General features: G+C 34.7%; 1 protein-coding gene across 9 annotated transcripts in view; it reads right to left on the bottom strand.

The window, feature by feature from the left end:
• Window positions 1–20,057, bottom strand: part of DMD (dystrophin) — a 1,148,686-nt gene that overhangs the window by 611,828 nt on the left and 516,801 nt on the right. For all 9 annotated transcript variants that reach the window (XM_071430346.1, XM_071430344.1, XM_071430345.1 and 6 more), the window contains exons 29-33: window positions 16,289–16,450; window positions 9,875–9,985; window positions 6,101–6,274; window positions 4,242–4,397; window positions 601–771 (exon numbers count right to left, since the gene is read on the bottom strand). In XM_071430346.1, the coding sequence (XP_071286447.1) occupies window positions 601–771; window positions 4,242–4,397; window positions 6,101–6,274; window positions 9,875–9,985; window positions 16,289–16,450 (774 nt within the window). The remainder of the gene's footprint in view (window positions 1–600; window positions 772–4,241; window positions 4,398–6,100; window positions 6,275–9,874; window positions 9,986–16,288; window positions 16,451–20,057) is intronic.

Genomic DNA, 20,057 nt, shown 5'->3' with positions numbered 1-20,057 from the left:
CACAGAAATACTCTGTGTCTATACAGACATCATCCATTCCTCAGTTTCTGTAAAATGTTTATTTAAACTGTGATTTTGAGGAAAGGTTTGATTTAGGCTTTGAGTTTTAACCTGAAAGATGAGTTCAGGGTGAAGTCTCATGGAAGTAGGAAGGCCCCAGAATGTAAAGGATTTAGCTACAAATTTAAGAGTAAGGAAACAAATATCCCGGCTGCTATCTGAACACATAGAATATATAGTGTTCTGGCACCTTTAATCTTTCATGTACTGTTTAATACCTTTCTAAGCATCAGTAGAACCGTGTAAGAAATCTCTACTTACGTGGATACTGGGTGGTTGATTTATAGTACTCTAAAAAATTAAATTCTAACTTTAAATTCATCTCAGTGAAGATTAATGCAACGTGAAGGTGAATTGTGCTATTGATCTCTGAAGAGACAAGAAGGTTTAAACTTTACCGAGCGTTAACGCTAAGGCGAGATAATGCCAAAACATTCACGAAGTTCCACTAACTAAACCGCCAGAACTGTTAATTCTTTTCCTTATCACGAAATAAATCTACCTTTCTGCAATATTCACATATGTGTGTTACATTGTTACCTTGCCCCAGGCAATTTCAGCATCCAAATTGCTCGGCATCCCCTGCGCAGCCGATCTCTTTGTCAGTTCCGCGTCTGTCGCTGCCAGCCACTCTGTCAGGGCATTGATCTCTTTCCGCAGTTTCCGGGACAATTTCAAGCATTTCTCTAACTCTTGCTTTTTTTCTGTCACCTGCAGAAAGAATAATTGTGATTATTAACCCTTCAGTGAAACAGGTCCAATGGCTTTTATATAAAATTTTCTGTAGGTATAATATATAATATATAATATATAATATATAATATATATTATACTTCTCTATAAAATCTAGACTTGGGATTCCACAGGTGAAGTTGCACTTTTAGTACAGGTATGTCTTGATTATTTTGCTCTCAGTATCAGTAATTCTGCTGCTAGAATGCAAACACCTACAAGAAAATTATGTGCATAAAGATGCATTGAATTTGAACTACTAACAGAGCTCCAGAAACCTCCTCCTCTGTTTTGAACTTGTGAATAGCAAATTAATTTAGAACAACTGAACTAACAGTTTTTCCTAGTGACACAAAATAGATGTCAAAACCCTTCAAAGGGCATATTTTAATATAGGTGGCCATGTAGGAACTGGGATTCCTCAATGTTTTTTTCTGTGTAGCTAAGCTACATGGAAGAAAAGACATACCAGCCAAAAATAGCCTGAAAACTTGAAACACAATGTCACTGAATAATGTCAAACTAAAGCAGCACATTTAATCTTTAAGGTTTTAATTTTCTGAATGCTTTGGATGTAAAGTACTGGGGATGACCTCTGCTTTAAAGTTCTTTTAAACTTGGTACATGGTATCTGGAAGGAAGGCTGAGTAATTATATTGCCTTGACTGTCTCACATGCATTTTAAAAGAACAGGGCAAATACAGCATTTCTTGCAAGCCCTGAGACTCTTCAGGGAGAAGAAGAAAAGGTTTTGCTTAATTAGTAGAGAAAGTAGAAGAGTAAATGAAGAGGTCGTAGTTGGGGAGACTACACTACAATAGACAACAGGCAGCTAGTAGCAGAAAATAAAAATTAATAAATTATGCTGTGATGAAGTTCAAAAAATCCCAATCAGAGAAGGAGGATTAAAAGTGTCCCAGAGATCACTAATATTTAAAAGAAGTTCCTAATTAGCTTGAATGTCAAATAGTAATCACATTAAGACTGCAGCTGCTGATTTGTATTTAAGCATTTTAAAGTAGAAAAAAACTTTCTACAGTGGTAGAGAACTGCACCTACTAAAACTATTTTCTACTTTTCCATTAAGAACAAGTAGTGGTACAATGATCAAATGGATTCGTAGATCAGCTGCCAAGGAGAATCTGAGATTTTAAAATGTAACAGGATGTTACAAGGTTAGGTACATGGCTTTTGCCATCCCTGAGTAAGGAGATGAGATTTGCCTAGGGAATAAGCTATAAAGTGTCCTGATAATTTATTATCACTCTGTAAAGGCTTACTGCTGAAATCTCATAACATTTTTCACTGGATATGCTTTATGTGCTTTCTTGCATGCCAAATTTATTAAATGAGACCAGAGAACTTACAGTCAGGCCAAGAGGTAAATCCCTGGGAAGGACCATAAAAATCAGCTTTTTAGAGCTCTATTCACACATGGAGCCAGGTTTTCCACCTCTTCTTCTGAAGAGTGTAATGGCAATTGTAAATAACATTACTTAGCAGCAATACAATGCAAAGTGCACTACCCTTATCTTGATTGCCTGTTTAAGAATTTTAAACACCTGGTATACTACAAAATGAAGTTACTGATACTTGTCAAAACAGGGAGAGAATAGTTGTGTTCCTATATACATCCCTAACATGTGTTTATTATATAATTAATACAATATCACCATATACATTGCATATATCCAGAGGTTACTGATTAATCAGTTTGTTAGTACTTCAAATGTAAAGATGTATTTTCTACAAAAAAATAGGAAACAGTGCCCTCTAAAGGCCTTCTGGGTCAGAAAATGTGATCGTGAGTTACTTTATTTATGAGGGGGCCTTTTGAAACAGCACCTACAAAATCATGCACGTGAACCTATGCTTGAAGAAGTGTTTTTCCCTCAGACCATAAATTTCAGTCCTGAGACTTACTATTAGTTATAAATATTGTTATTTTTCTCTTAAAAGGTCTTTTTCTCCATGCAATAATTAGTGCTGATAATGGCTATTCAATTCCTTTATTTCTATATATCTGGGCTTCTGTGACTTTCTCTTAAACTGTTAATTACCATGCTGAGTAAAATTAAATGTGAGAAATTCCACCTAGGGCAGCAGAGCTAAGCCCAGCACTGCACATTTTTGAGACACATCAATTTGCAATATGGCTCACTTCAAGTCACTAATGGCTCCCTAATGGTACATTTTTATCCCTTCATTAGATAAGAGAGGTTTCCTACAATAATAGCACCTGTTTGCTGTTAAGTGAAACATAATGCAGGAATGAATGCCACAGTTATTTCTAAAATAATGGAGAGCTCAAACATATTATCCAATCCCAAATGACAGTTATCCACACCTACTGAAGCTGACTCCAGTTTTCCTGACACTCAAAGGATTGATGTCTCTTAATACCTTTACTTTCTAGCAAGAGAGAACTGTTTTAATTCAGATTCCCTAATAAGTATTATCTCTGTCAAAAGTAACATAACTCTTATTGCTTTGTCATACTGTAGTCACCAGGGTTTGAGTCTCATTATCTGTTTAAACCACATACTGGCTCTCAGTATTACCATGGGCTCATTTTCCTAGCTATTAATAATTTATTATTTGAATAATTTATAATTTTAAAATTAAGAATTTGCCTCCTGTCCTGTTTTGCGTTTTTCAAGTGCATAAATTTTAGAAATAAACAGACAGGTATTATGTATCTTTCACAATTTTCATTTATCCAGTCAACACCAAATTCAATCTCATCCTACAGTTTTCAGAAGTTCTTTGAATAGTTCTAATGAGGGCAAGAAAAACTAAACAGAGTAATGAAGGATATGTGTTAACTGAATTATTTAAATGAAGTCTTCTTTAGACAATGCCACAATGTCTCTTCTGACTCTAGTTAATATTGGTTAGGTCCCTGGCCATCCTACTCTGTTTAGATTTTGCACAAGTGCCTCTTGAGGAAAGCTCCAGTGGCAAGAGGTTTTTTGTTCAACAGATTTTTGAACTGCAAGAAATGGAAATTATATACTTTAAGATCTGTACAGTCAGAGGCAGTAGTAATTTAAAAGGTAGATTTTTCTTTTATGAAACAGCCCTATAAGTAAAAATTGATCTAAGTAATTTCCTAATCTGAAGTGACTCTTTGAGGCATCAGAATGAAACAACATCCCCCATCTGAACTCTAAAAACCAATGAACTAGCAGGAAAAAAAAATACAATATTAAGAGACTAGAATTTTGAGTTGCAATAGAGGATTTTTTTTATTTTTCTAGGTGGTTGTTTTTGGTTTTTTTTCTTTGAACAACTGAATAGCCATGCTGGTGATTGCCTTTGCCTCCACTCCTTCTCTCCCACAGGAACAACCTTGAAAGGAACCAGTAAAAAATCCCATTTACTTACCATACCGAGATTACTTTTCACTTTGCCGGTACATGATTTTATATTAAAAACACAGAACTTACCTTTGCACCTAATTCATTATATTGGAGCTTCAAAGCTGTAAGCCTTTCATCCAGTTCCTTTGGGTTCTCAGTCTGCTGCTTCTGAACAATTTGCCTCCCAGTTTTTATCACTGTTTCCACTTCAGACTTCACCTCACTCAGGTTTTTATATAATTTCTAATCAAATAGAAATATAAAAGTGAAACACCACCATTAAAACATGAAAACTAGAAAAGACCATTGGAAGTATTCAGAATTTAAATTCAGAACAGTCCATCTTTACCAACAGTGACCTCAACAACATGTCACTAAAGCCTAATTAACTAAACTAATAACTAAACTCATTTTAGTGTTAGAAATGTTATACATGAGAAAGTACACATCATTATTAATTGGTTTAGTCTGTGACAGAGGTTGTCTTAAAACTTAGGGAATGCAGTATTTAAAACAACAACAGATATCTTCTGTTAACTCATACATAATGTTGGATGTATTCGAACAACAAATACCCATTAGGTTTTAAAATCTGTCATTTTTTTCATACTGCTAAATCTAGAGACTGGAAGGAGAGAGGATTACCCCTACATTTATTAAGTGTCATGCTCTAAAAAATTTAGTTAATAAAAGTAACCAAATGAGGTGGACCTACAATTACTACTTTATTTACTTAGAGTAGTATGTATATGGTCTAACTCCTTTCTAGGTGCTTAATATGATAATAAATTCTTCATTCCTGAAAAGTGGCCAACAAATTAGGAAGCTGTTGTATGATGCACATAAATTGTCTAAATTCTGAATATATAATACAACTTGATTTTGAAAAACAGGAACATTATGAGAATCCTATTAGTTAAAGATGCTCTAAAATCACTATAACTTTTCCACAAAATATATCAGGGTTGCAAAAGCCAGCTGCTGAGTGAAGACATATTAATTCAGTACAGAGCTTCTAACTACCACATCATTTTAATAAGAATGCCATTCTCACAAGAATATGAATTTAAGTGCAAAATTTTTCTTCTTTCATTTAAGAAAAATGAAAGATGTAAAGCAATAACATTGACTTGTCCCGTGCTCATTTTTAAAATTTAAATGCTTTCTACATTTACATCTGAAGGAAGTTGGGAAGGGGAAACCTTCAGGCATGCCATTGTCCCAGTAAAAATAGGACCCACAGAAAAAACCCAACAAACAAACCAAACAAAGTTGAAAAAAAAAACCAAAAACCAAAGAACCAAAAAACCAAAACTAAAAAAGCCCAACCCCCCCCCAAAAAAAAAGAACTCAAAAAAACCCCAGCTACTTTTGCTGTTATAATCTTCTTTTTATGATCATCATCAAGAATGAGGTGTTTAGCTTTATTTATTTAAGGGGAGCAGGATTATAGTGATATTAAAGGGATACGTACAGATGTTTGCCATATTCTTTAGGACATATTCAGGTCAACTTTTGCTCTTGAACTGAGAGAAAACCATAGCATGCCATCTCATGGAAGTTTTAATCTATGGTTCTCCATTTTGCTTTGTGTTTCCTGGTTAAAATAGATTTGTGTTCCATAACACCTCTTTTGGTCATGTCACAGAGTTCCATGACTATAGAATGTTGCAGAAAATAGAGCCAATATGGGGAGATAAATTCAATTGCAGGACAGAAACTGGGAATTAGAAAGGGACCCTAAACGGCATTCTCACATAGTGAAAGTGCACATCTAGAGTTCTGAAGGGAAATTTTGTTGTTTTCCTGGGGTTTTTGTTTGTTTGGGTTTTGGATTTTTTTGTGCAACAGATACTTTGTTTCTCATCTACATGAAGGACAATAATCTCTAATTTTTAGCTTTCTTTGCATAAAGCAAATAGAAAGACAGCATCCTGAATACTCACCATGCAATGATCCAGCTGTGATTGTACTACTTCCTGCTCAACACTCTTCATCTCCAGCTTGGGCACCTGCAATTTCACTTCATCTAGAATTCTTTTACATTCTTGGAGGCGCTGTTCAAAGTTGGCTGGCTTCTGAAACAAGCGAAACTTCACGGACACATCCTGCAGCTTTTTCTGAAAAGGAAACATGAGCAAGTAGAAAGTGTGAAATCAAATCAATGCTGAAGACAGGTCTTAGTCCTGTTACAGAAGACTTGGAATACATTGTCAATCAGCAATTTCTTATTAAAAGAATATAAAATGCTTGTGAAAATGCCAGTGGCAGACAATCTTGGATCTTCACTGGAGGATAAAAATTCTTCCATCATCCAGGGCACTGGATGCAGCAGAGCCTCTGGCTAAACAGCCTTAATACACACATAAAGAAAGGGAGAAATTTTATATTTTTCAATATATAAAATGTTCAGGGCTGTGGGGAGAAGACAAATTGAATGATTTGAGGATAAGCCATTCACATTGCAGAGTGAATGTTCTTCAACGCTAACAGTTGCTTCTTGGTATGAGGAAGGAAACTTTTAGTCCTTCAAAGAAACCTAAATAATGTGGCTTGGCAGTAAGTAGGTCTAGCACAAACCCCAAGATTTAGAGTATAAAATTGATTTATATTTCAATTTAAAAAAAGCCTAACCTAAAGTAAAAAGAAAGCAATTTGAAGGCTGAAAAAAACTGTGACAAGCTTGGTCTCTAATTTCACCATTTTCACAATTTTCTATCTTTGTGCACTAATTAGACTGCTTGCTCACATGATCTCTAGCTCAGGGGAAAGGGAAATAATTAAAAATAAAGAAAAGGAATTTTAATTATCTACTTGAAAAAGAACAAATTTCTCTATAGAAGTAAAGAGTGAAGTATTGTTGAATAAGTTTTTCAACTCTCTTGGGAACAAAAAAAAAGAACAAATGTCACTAAGAAATAGCTAAGTAATTAAATAGGAACTCAGTATTTGCAAACACACTTCCAATTTTTTTATCTTCAAATCCTGGACACTTAATTCCACTACAGTGTGGCCTGTGCCATACAGATTTGAGGAAAAACTGTAACAAGGCTTAGAATTGGTCTATACATTGGTAAAAACCCTTCTGACATCTATCAGGTTTCTGAAAAGTAGGCAGAAATCATGAGCAGCAGACAACCTGGAGTACCACAGAAAAGTGTGTAAATACCCAGCAGCTCCTTCCAACAACTTTCCTCTTTAAACACTTCTCATGAATTTCAGATCCAATGAGATAAGAAAGGAAATCTTTCTGTCTATGAATAAGTGGACAATTGAATAAAAGCAGGGAACAAGGGTAGGAATGAGTGGCCTTATTTTTTCTTCAGTGTGTTTGCATACACTAAATTTGTATGTAATTTGTTTTTAACTCTCTCCAGTTTGAGGAAGGCCAAATACTATGAGAATCTTGCATTGCCACATCTGTATCAGTTACCATTTGTGTTGGTCAATGCATTAAAAGTTACTTAGAAAATTTAGAGAATTACAATATTAATAGCAGAGAAAACTAAAGCCATCTGTGAAGAGTCACTCAAGAACTGAAAAGTACTGAGGATCTGTAGGGGGGAAAATAAGCTTGATATACAAGTGGGATCTAATTTGTCATTTAGCACTCTCACTTAAGTTCTCTCAGATAACCATAACAGCTATATTATATATTTATATTTATCACCAACAGTTTTAAAATAATATTATATCAATGCTTAAAAGCAGCAAAATAATCAAAGTGGGTATTTGAAACAATTTGGAACATAAAGAAACCGAAAATGTTTTGTACCTGTCACAGCATAAAAGTCATGTATAAAGACATTTTATACCTGAATAATGTGTTCATTTCTGCTCACTTTGCTTCAAAAAGTCATTTTTAAAATATAAGATTTATAAATAATTACAGGAAAATGAAAGGCCTTTATCTGAAAGTCTCATTATGCTTTAACATACTTGTTAGTCTAGAGAAGAGACAATTGAGACAATTGTATTCAAAAAGTTGACCAGAAAAAGCATTCAGTACTGAATTGCAAAAAATAACCATTCATTAGAAAAGATTTTACATTCATGTAACAATTCTCAGCCTGTTAGGACTAACTAGGTGCTATACCACTATGGCAGAAATAGATTTTTATTTTCCTAGTCATAATTCCCTTAAATTAAAAATCAGAACTCAGCTCTCAGCCTACGATTATCTAAAAAGCCAGGATAAATTTGGCTGCCATTAACAGTTGCTTCAAAGTCTCAATGCATTTGTTTATTTTCATAGTTGTTTACTTTATGCCCAAGTAATTGAATAATAGAATAAATATGTCAAATTAGAAAGATTACATAGCGCAAAAAAAAAAAAGAGGAAATTATTTATAAGTGAGAATGCTATTCAGAAAATAGTAAGTGAAGACTGATTTCATGAAATGTGTTTTATCACTAAAGGTAGCATAATGATCGGAAGGTATTCAAAAGAGTTCAGCGGCCTAAAATCAAATATAGTCATAAATATATGTAATAAAGGGCTCAGCTTCTACCTGCTTTGGTAGTTAATATTTCCATTATGCATGTAAATTACTACTTTTTTGTTTATATTTTATCTAATGTTAGCAAAGCAGTGTCTCAAGATGACCTCCACCAATTTTTCAAAAATCATAATGGTGCACATAATCAACTAGAGAAACATTACAAAGAAAAAAAAAAATGTCTGCAGAGAGGTGGACTAATAAAAAAGGCACCCAGAAAGGGTTGTGCTCTCTTGTATGTTCTTGAATTCACAAACATTTATTTACACAGTCATCTGATGCCAGCATTTCACTGATGAAATATGGGCAACTTCACAGCTGCCATGGAGACCATCAGAAGGTGAGTTAGTATGAAGAAAGACTGAAAATTGAAGAAACATAAATATTCTCAACAAAGAAATCTAGTCCTGTATATAAGATGAAAAATTTAAAAAAGTCAAATTGTTAATTTCAAATAATTAACTGCTAAAAAGCAATTAACGATACCCATAATAAAAATTAAAACACAAACTGAGGTGCCTAGAAATACTTGACAGGGATGAATTGAAAAATGACAATAATTAAATTGTCTTTCTAATGAATTATGAAATTTTTTTTTGCTACCTACAAACAAAAGCCAACAAAACAACGAGAAACAGACCAGCAAAATAGTCAAGAACCTATCATTAATGGGTAAAAATGGGTAAAAATGTGTATTTCTCACTGTTGTTTATTCAGTCTTAATTTTTAAGAGGGTCTATGTCTATCAAACTAGATGAAATAATGCATTATCTAAGATTTCAAACTGATATCGGAATTGAACAGCTCAGCATAATTTGTATTTCAAATGCAGCTCTATTAAAGATTTCCAAATATTTTAATACATTTTGACAGTAAATATTTTCCAATACCTCAAAACTTACATCAAAACAGCCCCACTGTAGTTTTATCTTGAAACTTCAGCACATTCAAAGCATCCCCTATCACATGGTGTGCCTACCAGTTGGTTACATCAGTCCTGCACACCTTAGAACTGCTGCCAATGACACAGGAAGGCTGGCATAAAAAAAATGAGCAGGAAGAGGATATGGATGGTATCCTTTACCCACTCTGATTTTCTGGCTAGAAAGGACCAGCTAAAGTGGAAGAGATACCTCAAGAATACTTCAAGGTAGAGTAATAATACCACTCATACTAATTTGAATGAGAGAAGGAAAAATGGTAGAAATAAAATTTGCCCACCTGTGCCACATCAATTTGGGAAAGCACTCTTTTGGCAGCATCCTTACCCCGGTTTCGTTTCTTCATTTCTTCCAAACTAATCTCGTGGCTTGTTAACTCAGATTGTATTTTCTGTTGGAAAACAAAGGCAGCAATCAGCAAGGTTTGAGGGAGAATTGAATGCTGTTTAAATTATTTGGACCAGTTGACTTTGAACCACATTGGACAGCAGTTCCAGTCTGTAGAGCCCTGCCAGCAGCGCGAGGGAGGTGCCCCTGCCCCTCTGCTCAGTCCTGTGTCCAGCTCTGGCCTTCTCAGGGCAAGAGAGACATGGAGCTCCTGGAGCAGCTCCAGCAGAGTGGGACAAGGGATGGTCAGGACTGAATGTGGATTTATTTTTTTCTGTCGGAAAACAACAGTTTCCATTGGTAAGAATATTAAAAATGAATCATAGAAAAAAAATAGAAAAGTTATTTCTTCGCTATTCTTAATTCTTCTCATTTTCACAGTATCACCAGGCAAGTTGAGACAAAACTGATCAAGTATCCCGAAAGTTTAACATCATCTTCATGTTTGAGAGCTGTGCCATATCTAAAACAGTACACAATTTTTGGCATGCTACTGACCAGAATCTCTGTTCAATATCAGTCTTCTGTAGCTGAATGCACAATGACACACAGTTCATTATTATACTAACTGCATGTATTTTCTCACACATATTGCTTGTTATTGTCTGTCTGCAAAATCAGAGTGTGATCCAAAGAAAAACATCAGGCTATTTTGGTTCACCATTAATCAACCATATAAGACAAAATTAACTTAAGCAGTGTTGGCTAGTGCAATATAATGGAAAAGAAGTCCCAGAAAATATCTTCCCGATACTTCAGGAAGATTCACATATAATTATGTTTGCTAGACAGCACCACTGAAAAGAATTACCCTATGAAATAAGGACACAAAGCTATGTTCCCATCATGAGATGCATTTGAGGCCATTACTCCTGCATTAAAAAGTGATTTTTAATTTAGTCTTTTTTTTTTTTTAATGGCATACAGCATATTTCAGATGCCCTGAAGACCAGCTATAATTTCAAATATATGTACATAAATTTATCTTACACCACAGTAACTTTAATAGTAAAAATTAATATAGGTGTATTTTTAATCACATTTTCATAGGTTATTAAGTACAAAGCTGTGTACACCATACGCTGCCTACTTTATACTGCTATTACATGGTTATAATGACTTGTATATCATATAATGTCCTGTGTATTTCAACACTTAACTGAAAGCAGGTTTTTACAAGTTATATTGAATATGTATTGAAGTAAATTTTAAGAGAAAAAGAAAGATGCATGAAACCATTAAGTCTTTCCTAAGTTTAGTTGCAAGAATATATATATATGACTCTATATTATTCAGTACTATTTGGAGACTTAAAATATTTTTCTAAAGCAAAGTATTTGTAAAAGCAAAATGACTAGCAGAAAGCCCCCAATTTAGATGATTTTTTTCCTTCTAAATTTATAACATTTTTCTAAAAATTCATCTAAAATTATAATTTTTGATTTTTCATATTTTGAATTCTCCTTGACAGGACTATTTAATGAATGGCCAGAAACACCTGGAGCACATAATATAACTTTTTAAAATATGATATTTAATTTTTGAGAAAACAAAACCGGTCAATTAAAATAATTATTCTATCAAGATGAGGAGGCTTATTTAATTATTGAGCATTTATTTTGTCCTTGTCTAAGTTTACAATTTCCCCCTGAAGTGTGTTTGAATTTTAACAGGATTATCTTCCATTTTTGTGCCACATGTGAACCAAACAGGTGATGATTTAGAAAGTAACTGAAGCCAAATAATTTTTTCATGTCTTGGATTTTAGAACTGTATAAGGAAGAAACCAGTCTGAATGCTAAAAAATATACCATATAAAACCAAGCATTTCAACAGTTTGCTTCCCCACCTCATCAACAAACCGGTTTTTGGTTGCATTTTCCAATTTACTTTGTTCAACCTCAGAGTCACTCTGAAAAGCTCATAATGGAACAGTTCTTATCTGAATAGGTCAGAACAACACAGCACAGATAAGAGTAGTGTTTAAGCAATTAGGCATTTTGGGACATTGCGTAGAGGTTGTTCTATTTTACTACTTTAAATTGATCTGCAGGAGAGAGATGAAGTGTCATCTTCTCTGACATCAAAATGTAGAATTGGAGAGAACAAACACATCAGAGGAAAGATTAAAAGAAAAGTTAGTAAGGCTTATAGCACAGAAAGCCTTTTTCTCTTTTTTATTTTTATTTGCTACTGCTGCTCACAGGCAGAAAATTAAATCATTCATTAACAGATATAAAAGAATTTATAGCACTTGCCTGTGATGTCCATTATCATTCAATTTTTAAATGACCACTTTGACTTTTGTGTCTCTTCTGACTCACCAATTTATTGCATGAACTTCTTAACATCCATAAGACAACACTAATTTTTCTTGTATTATCCCCATCTCTTCTTTTTTTCAGTGGTTCCTGTTTATTTACTTATTGGGCTTTTTTAATAAAGAGCAAAACTTGCCTTCATTTAATTTCTAGTACATCAGAATATATTGTACTGTGTGTAACCAAGCAATAGTACTGTGCATAAATTATTTTGTCCTACAGGTTAGGGATTCTCACTTGCCATCACTGGCAATCTTTCAGGGAATTTGCAAAACTTTTATTCATATTTATATGAAAGCATATAACACACATAGAAGATGATGTTACAGCACAAATGACATATAGGTAATTCTTAACTCAAACTGCATGCTTTGTTATGGACACTAACTTTCAAGAAATATTAACTGGAGAGTCCAAATGAGAAAAGAAAGTTCAAATAAGGTAGAACTATGACTGACAAGGCAATACTGAGCAAGTTGGACATGACAAATGCAGTTAAAAACAATGTTCAGATACTATGGAGATCTGTAGAGGGTGAAAACCTGCATAGTAGAGAAATCTGCATAGATATTCAAACTTAATATATTAACAAAATGTAAGCTTTTGAATAAAAATTATCAGCTCTTCCCTCTGACCACTGATCCACACATGGCTGAACAAAACAATCCTCACAATTTCCAGCAGAGGAGAGGAAAGGAAAGTGTAGATAACTTAAACACTTTCCTAAGTAGACAATTGTGAGTTCTTTGTCCCAAAATATTAGTCTGAAGGCAATGAAGCACAGCATCATCTTGTCAGGTGACATCTTGAACAACTGAACCATTCTGCCATTGTATCATCCCATTAACTTTAGTTTTGAACAAAGCACAAAGATATTATAAAAACAGTATAATAGGCACCTTCACTTAGAAAACAGCCAAGCATGTAGAGCTTAACTCTACAGAAGTGAAAATATACAAGGATTTTATTGCCAAAGCAGATTATTTTTGTACTTTCCAAAAACACAGTATTAAGTTATTTTCTACACCACAATTTATATAGTTGACTGGCGAGAACAACAGACAAAGTGTTTTGTCACACGCAGGTGGGACATGAAATAAGTTGATTTTCTTTCCCATAATGTAAAAATATTCATGTAGTCACTCAGACTAAGCATAAATACAAAGTAGAAATTCTCTCTTCCATCAAGAGTCATTGAATAACAAAGCTACAAATAATTATTTGAAAATATTTTGTCATACAAATGTAATATTTTCAGATTTCTTTTTCTCCTGTCAGTTAAAGAATACTTTAAAAAAAGCCACCAACTGCAAATTCTTGTCAGATGACTTCATTCTCTGTATTATTTTGGTAAGTTAAGAAATATGAAAAATTCTTCCACCAGGATCATGAGATCAAGCATACAAGCAAATAATCTTTTCTTTTGCAATATTGCTTGAGATTTTACTTCACTCAAGATTTTGTCATAATTGGGCCTTGAGTAATCTGAACTGATTTATCTGAGTAGTTGGCTGAAACATCATCTTTAGCTGTACTCCAAATAATTCAGGTAGCACTGGCTTTCTAGCATTAAAGTCTTAGCACCACATGGTGGAGTAAGAAGCACACAGAATTTACATTGAAAAGTAACAGCACACGTTGGGCTCCCCTTTCTTTCTGTCAAGTTTCTGAATAAACTAAACTGATCATTTAACTCAAAAAAGAGGAGCTAAATATAATTTTTTCCTCAGATTAATTTCTGATCAGCTGACACAAAGATTATTCCTCCTATGAATGCTTTAAATGGATTTGAAATTTTTGAAGCAAACACGCAGAGCTCCCAAGCTCAGCACCTTTCTGATTATAAATTCCCCCATGTGTTCTTTTCGAAATGCAACACACATTGCTGAATGGGTTGCTAAATCCCTCAGCATGGATAAACTGATCCCTGCCCAGAAAGCACCATCACTGACTGGAGGATTCCCATTCCAGCTGTGCAGACACTGTGGTAGGTTCCCTACATGAATGAGCTGTTTCCAGCTCTACAAAAGAATGGAGCCAGCAGAGCTCCACAGGAGATGTGGCCATTCAGGATCTGCCTGTTCTGCCACTGGCTGGGGTGGCTCTTTGCTGGAGGAATGGCTCAGTCTCTCTACCCACATAAAAATGATTGTTTATTCCCTTTCCCTCTAAGGATTTTAAAGAGATTCACAACTGAACTTCAGAGAACCTCAATATTTGCTTTAGACCTGTTCAGCTGTTAATTAAGTTTTTTTTCATTAGGTCTCACTGGCACCATAAAATGAAAACATGAAAGGGAAAAACTCAGCAGTGTCTATGCTGGTTTTCCCACAGTGGATATAATACAATCAGGTGAACCTGACATTAGACAATAAAATCTCCAGAAAAAGAAAAAGTTCTACAAAGGCACTGAGCTGAAATCTTCTTATGAAAGTATGATAATTAAGGTTGATTGGGTTTTATTCTGCTTCAGTTTTTGAAGCTCTGAATTACTTCCTTTTACCCAGTCTGTAGTAATTCCCAATATGGTACCTGACAATGCACATAAATCAGATGGATCCATGGGGCATGTGAAACATGTAAGGGTCCAAACACACCAGAAAAAACCTACATTTTCATATTTTTTTTTTCTTATGTGTTCACTTCATATAATTACAAGATGAGAAATTAAAGAAATGCATCTTTAAAAATGCTTTTTTTAGCTATTTAAAAAAATTGCTTATATAATTCATGTTTCTGTGAAGAAGAAAAGTAATTCAAGAGAGTCAAGAGATAGGTAACATTGTTTAGGATTCAAATAGAAGCAATTTTTTTCTAAATCTGATATTATACTGATATAAACTAGAAGAGAATGAAGTAGGATAAAAATTATTTTCAAAATAAGACTGAATCCAGATGTGATCCCATTTTACAAATATAGCATTTGTAATCCCAACATACACATAAAAATATCTGCATGTACTCAAGCACACACACACAAAAAGCAACTGAAAGGTACACCCATCTACATGTTAATTCAAAAGACATAGTAACAGTTAAAAAATTATTTTCAGGGCTGCATATATTCAGCTCTGAATATATTTAAGATTGTCTAAGGTACTCTATAGAAGATTAATATTTTTTTAGAATTATTTAGAACTCTACAGGCATGTAGAGTTCTAAAGAAACCCATTATTGAATACCTCTTCAAATATCATTACAAAGCACTCTTTCTCAACTTCCCTGTAGCTTTTTCCCCTGTTTACTTTCATAAATTGACTGCCTAAATTTAGATGGAATTAACAGAGAAATTGAGGTATATAACACTGTAGAGTGTAGATAGTTTTATTGCAGAGATGTTTGGTTTTATTTCATTCATATTCTTACCCTCTTAATGCTGCAGTAAAGCAGACCTTGCAGAAGAAAGAAAGAAAGAGCAAAAATGATAATTAGATGTACATTTTTATTTCAAAATCTAAATAAACCATGTGTAAAGATTGGAAAAATCTTTTTCCATTGAACTTCCATGAGCTGTAAAAATTAAAATATAAGTACATTGAAATGCCCATTATGAAATAATTATCAATGTTGTCTATGTTGCAATAATTTATTAATAAACCACATAATCGACTTTGCAAAAGAGTCATGTAAGAGTAGTGAGGATGATGAGTTTCCTTTTCTAGGAAGGGAGCTGGATTTTAAAGAACCATGTTGTTTATCCTTGCCCTTTTAAAATTACTGCATAGTCTTCCATGACATTTACAGTCCTTTACATCTTCTATAAAGAAGATCTTCTGATCATCTTCAGATATAAATCAGAAGGAAAAAATGACTTTTCTAGGAGAATGGCTTAAACTCCTCAAAATAATCCCACACAAAATTTGCTTGCACTTTCACGCTGATCATGTTGCAAATCCTCTTTAATGAGAGGCTGAGGGACAACCAAAGACTCTTTGGTTAATTAAGAAAACTAGTAAACATGTAGGCTCAACCTGTGTGCAACTTACCAGTGCTTCCTGAGGGACCTGTGCTGCATCCACTCTGTCGGCGGTGTAGGCTGTTAGCTGCTTGTCAATAGCGGCCAGAGACTCCTGGATCAGGCGCAGGGTTTTGTCAGTCTCCTGTGCAGATTGAATACTCTGCTCAAGACTTTTCTGTCTTCTCACGGCCTAGAAACAATGACAATGTTATCAGCATTCAAAGTAATAATGCATAGAATACATTTTTTTCCACGCTTTTTTTTTTTTTTCCCAGCAAAGTTCAGGCAAAGAATCAGACACAGAGTTCCTGACTTGTGCCCATCCACCTTTTTGTAGGATAAATTGCGCATCTTTCTGCCACCCATTCAGTTTTCTCCTTAAGAAACAAACAACACTCAGATTGCACAGAGAAGTTCTAAAAAGCAAAGGATCCCCAAATAAAACCAAAGTGTAAACTGAGGATTTCTATTCAGAGTGCAAGATGGTAAAGCTGCACAAGCAAACCATCCTGACAGTGCTGTCTTTCTTTCTGAGGCAGAGAGGTCCTCCTGATCTTGTTATATAATTCAAGAGACTTTGTTTACTGAGAATAGGGTTACTGTCATCACAATCCTATCCAAAGCAATCCACCTCAGTAAGTGAGAGGGATAAAGACTCTGTTGAGCTGGATTTCTCTTATATGAAGCATAAATAGCTGTTTGGAAGAGACAATGCCTACTTTCTTCCTCCTGTGGGGAAAAAAAACTAAGAAGTTGAATCTTGCTTCTACCCCACCAGCAGTGCCACCACGGTTTTTTACCCAATCCTTTTTTGGAGAAGGATGTTTTCCTTTCAAAGGAGCTCAGTTTATGGTTTAACAAATCAGGACAATAAATTCTCCACCCAAGTTGTCCTTTGAAGACACATGTATTAAACACTTCACATAAATGAGTCAACTTTAAATAGCATTTGCAACATTTTAATAAGGCATTTATGGGGTAACAAATAACCTGGCACATTCTTCCATCTGTCATTGTGTCTACCCACAGACTCATATTTTATTTGGACCCCAGCTACTGCCTCGCAGAGTTTCTGCTTTATACAAAGCACACAATAATTACCAACAACTTCAAATACAATACAGTTTTTCTCTGTACAAGTCCAGCCATATTGCTGCCCACAGAAAAAGGTGACTAACCCTATTTGACATGAATCAAAGGTGAAAGCAAGCACCCTTTAAATAACATTTCTAGGTATCCTGCCATTTTTCAAGTCAAATCACACTTTTTCTCTCCGGTAAGCTAGCTATACTTTAATTTGATTTGATACCCATTACAACACTCTTGCCTTGAACAAAAATATCTCTCAGCAATTGAGTGAGAATATTTGATATATGTGCACCTTCTTCACAGAGCTCAGATTCTCACAGAGCTCCACGTATAACAAATGAAGAAGATGATTTCTTGTGAGCATTCTTGCTAGCTGTTTGACTTAGTTAAAGGATAGGAATCCAACCAGCATTTTCTATATTTGCTTTTGTAAGCTGCTTTGTGCTATTTCAAAACAACTCATCAGATAATCTTGTATCATCACAAGTTCCAGGAACCTTCTCTGGAACTGAGCAGCTTTGCATATCAGACTCATGCTGTCAGTGTTAATGGGAGCACCTAAACCACCAAGGTATTATTACCCTACTGCAGTATTAAGGCTTGCTACTTAAATGACTTTTACCTTCATCTGATTTGAGATTTTAACATAAAAACCTCCTCAGCCTGTTCAAAGCAGTGAGTTTAAAAACCACTGCTTCCATTTACCTTGGCACTACTTGCTGCTGATTTGTGAGGCTGGCCAGGACGCAGATTCTCTATCAATGGGGTGGATTGAAAGACACATTAGATCAGAAACAGGACAAGCAGGTTTCTACACCTAATGGGTAAGCTCATCCTCCTGGAAGCATGCAAGAGCCATGGAAGAACTTCCCTGGTTTTACTGATCTCTGTGGTTCACTGTTGGACTAACACCCTGCAGAATCCATTCCTCCTGAGGGCTGCAGTGCCCTTATGTGCAGAGAAGCTCACCACTTAAAATAAGACTCCTATAAGGTTCCATTCTTATGAGCCATCCAAATAAGTGTCTTATGAGCCATCCCAATTTGTGTCCAGTGTTTTGAATTCTCCAATTCCTGGAGAATTCAAAACACTGGACACAAATTTGGTGTTATATCTATATGATGAACTAGTTTTATAACAACACCTGAAGCTTTGAACCTCTGTTAAATGCTGTCCCATGCTAACTACTATTTGGAATTAGAGATTTTTTAAAGTACAGATACATTTGCTGCCAGCCTGAGAAGCAGAGTGCATTCATGCAATGAAGCAGTAGAACGCATGCAAGTTCCCAAAGACTAAAAATCCTATAAAGAATAAGTGGTGATTGAAAAATTGTCATCTTTGTGCTGATATCATCAGAAACTATGTGTATCAAAATCCTATTTTAGAGTACAACTGGAAAAAATAAATGATTCCCAAACTCATTGATAAAATATCAAATCAATAAAATACGATCAAATATTATTAAATAGCAGATAAGCTTAAGAAAAAATTAAGACCAATCCTCGCCTGAATCTAACTGAATTTTTACACTTGCATTTCAAGCAAATATAAAATCAGATAAATATACATTCACGCGTGTGATGTGTTTATGTGCACACAACACACACACAAAGACAAAAAATTCCCCTTTTATTGTCCTCAGAGGGAATTTCATTACAGCCTGAGAACCTGTGTGACATTTTGCCTCTTCCAAATGAGATGAAAGTACATAATTTCCCAAAGCTGTGAATGGTTTAAGGAATGAATGGATGATGCCAGACCAAGACACGAATGCAGCAGTAGAACAGAGGAATTATTTTGGCAATTGGAGAAGAGACACACAGCTGAATTTTTGGAAATAGTACCTTCAGAGTTGTGGTGATTTTCTCAGTAGGTGCTTCTTACATTTTTTTTTGTCTGTATTGCTTACTGGAAACTGATCTTACTTTTCAAGTTCATCTAAAGTCAAGCTCATACCTGACCTCATTGAATTTCCACTACAAATGGATTGAAGATCTGTACAGTAATCTTATAAAAGGTATGATACACCTGTAATGTAACACATTTCTCCAGTACACAACAGCTGATTCAAAGATCTAACCTTCTTCACTAAGTAGGTCCCTGGTACTACCACTGGCATTGCAGAATATTGAATAAATTCAATCAAGGGGAGTGCCACAATACTGAGAAGCCACCTTCTTCTCTTTCAGTAGAGAAGAGTTGTTGGTGGGTACAAGCATTAGAATGCTTTACAAAATGGAGTTGTCCTTCTACACACTTACATCTGTGGACCTGAGCTTCAAATTTGTCCTTCCAATTCACAGCTGTCTGTCGGCCTATTTTTTAAAGACATGTGAGAGTTCAGAGCTGAAATTTTAAATATTTATAGTATAAAAATATTTTAATTTATAATGTTCTGGCTGGTTCAATTTGTTTATTTGTTTCCTGAAATGTTATGGGTCTTCTATTCCATTGTGGAAAAAAAAATAGATAGCTTAACACTGTAGTTAAATGGGTCTGAGAACATAACAAGAAGTTCCAGCTTTGCTATCAGATCATAGTCAATAAAGCTGAAGGCTTTGGGCTCTAAAGAGAAGTGGCTGACAGTTAATTGCTAAATAGAAAATCTCAGGAAAATAAACAACTTTTTAATTATTTCTGAGCCAGCAAAATTTTGACAGCTGTCAAGGAAAACTAATTCAAAGAAAAAAAAAAAAAAACAACAC

This window comes from Agelaius tricolor, unplaced genomic scaffold (assembly GCF_023055355.1).
Source record: "Agelaius tricolor isolate 1412-34295 unplaced genomic scaffold, bAgeTri1.0.p SCAF_7, whole genome shotgun sequence".
Classification (NCBI taxonomy): domain Eukaryota; kingdom Metazoa; phylum Chordata; class Aves; order Passeriformes; family Icteridae; genus Agelaius; species Agelaius tricolor.
Note: the sequence above shows the minus strand (reverse complement) of the source record. Positions and strands in the feature narration are given on the sequence as shown.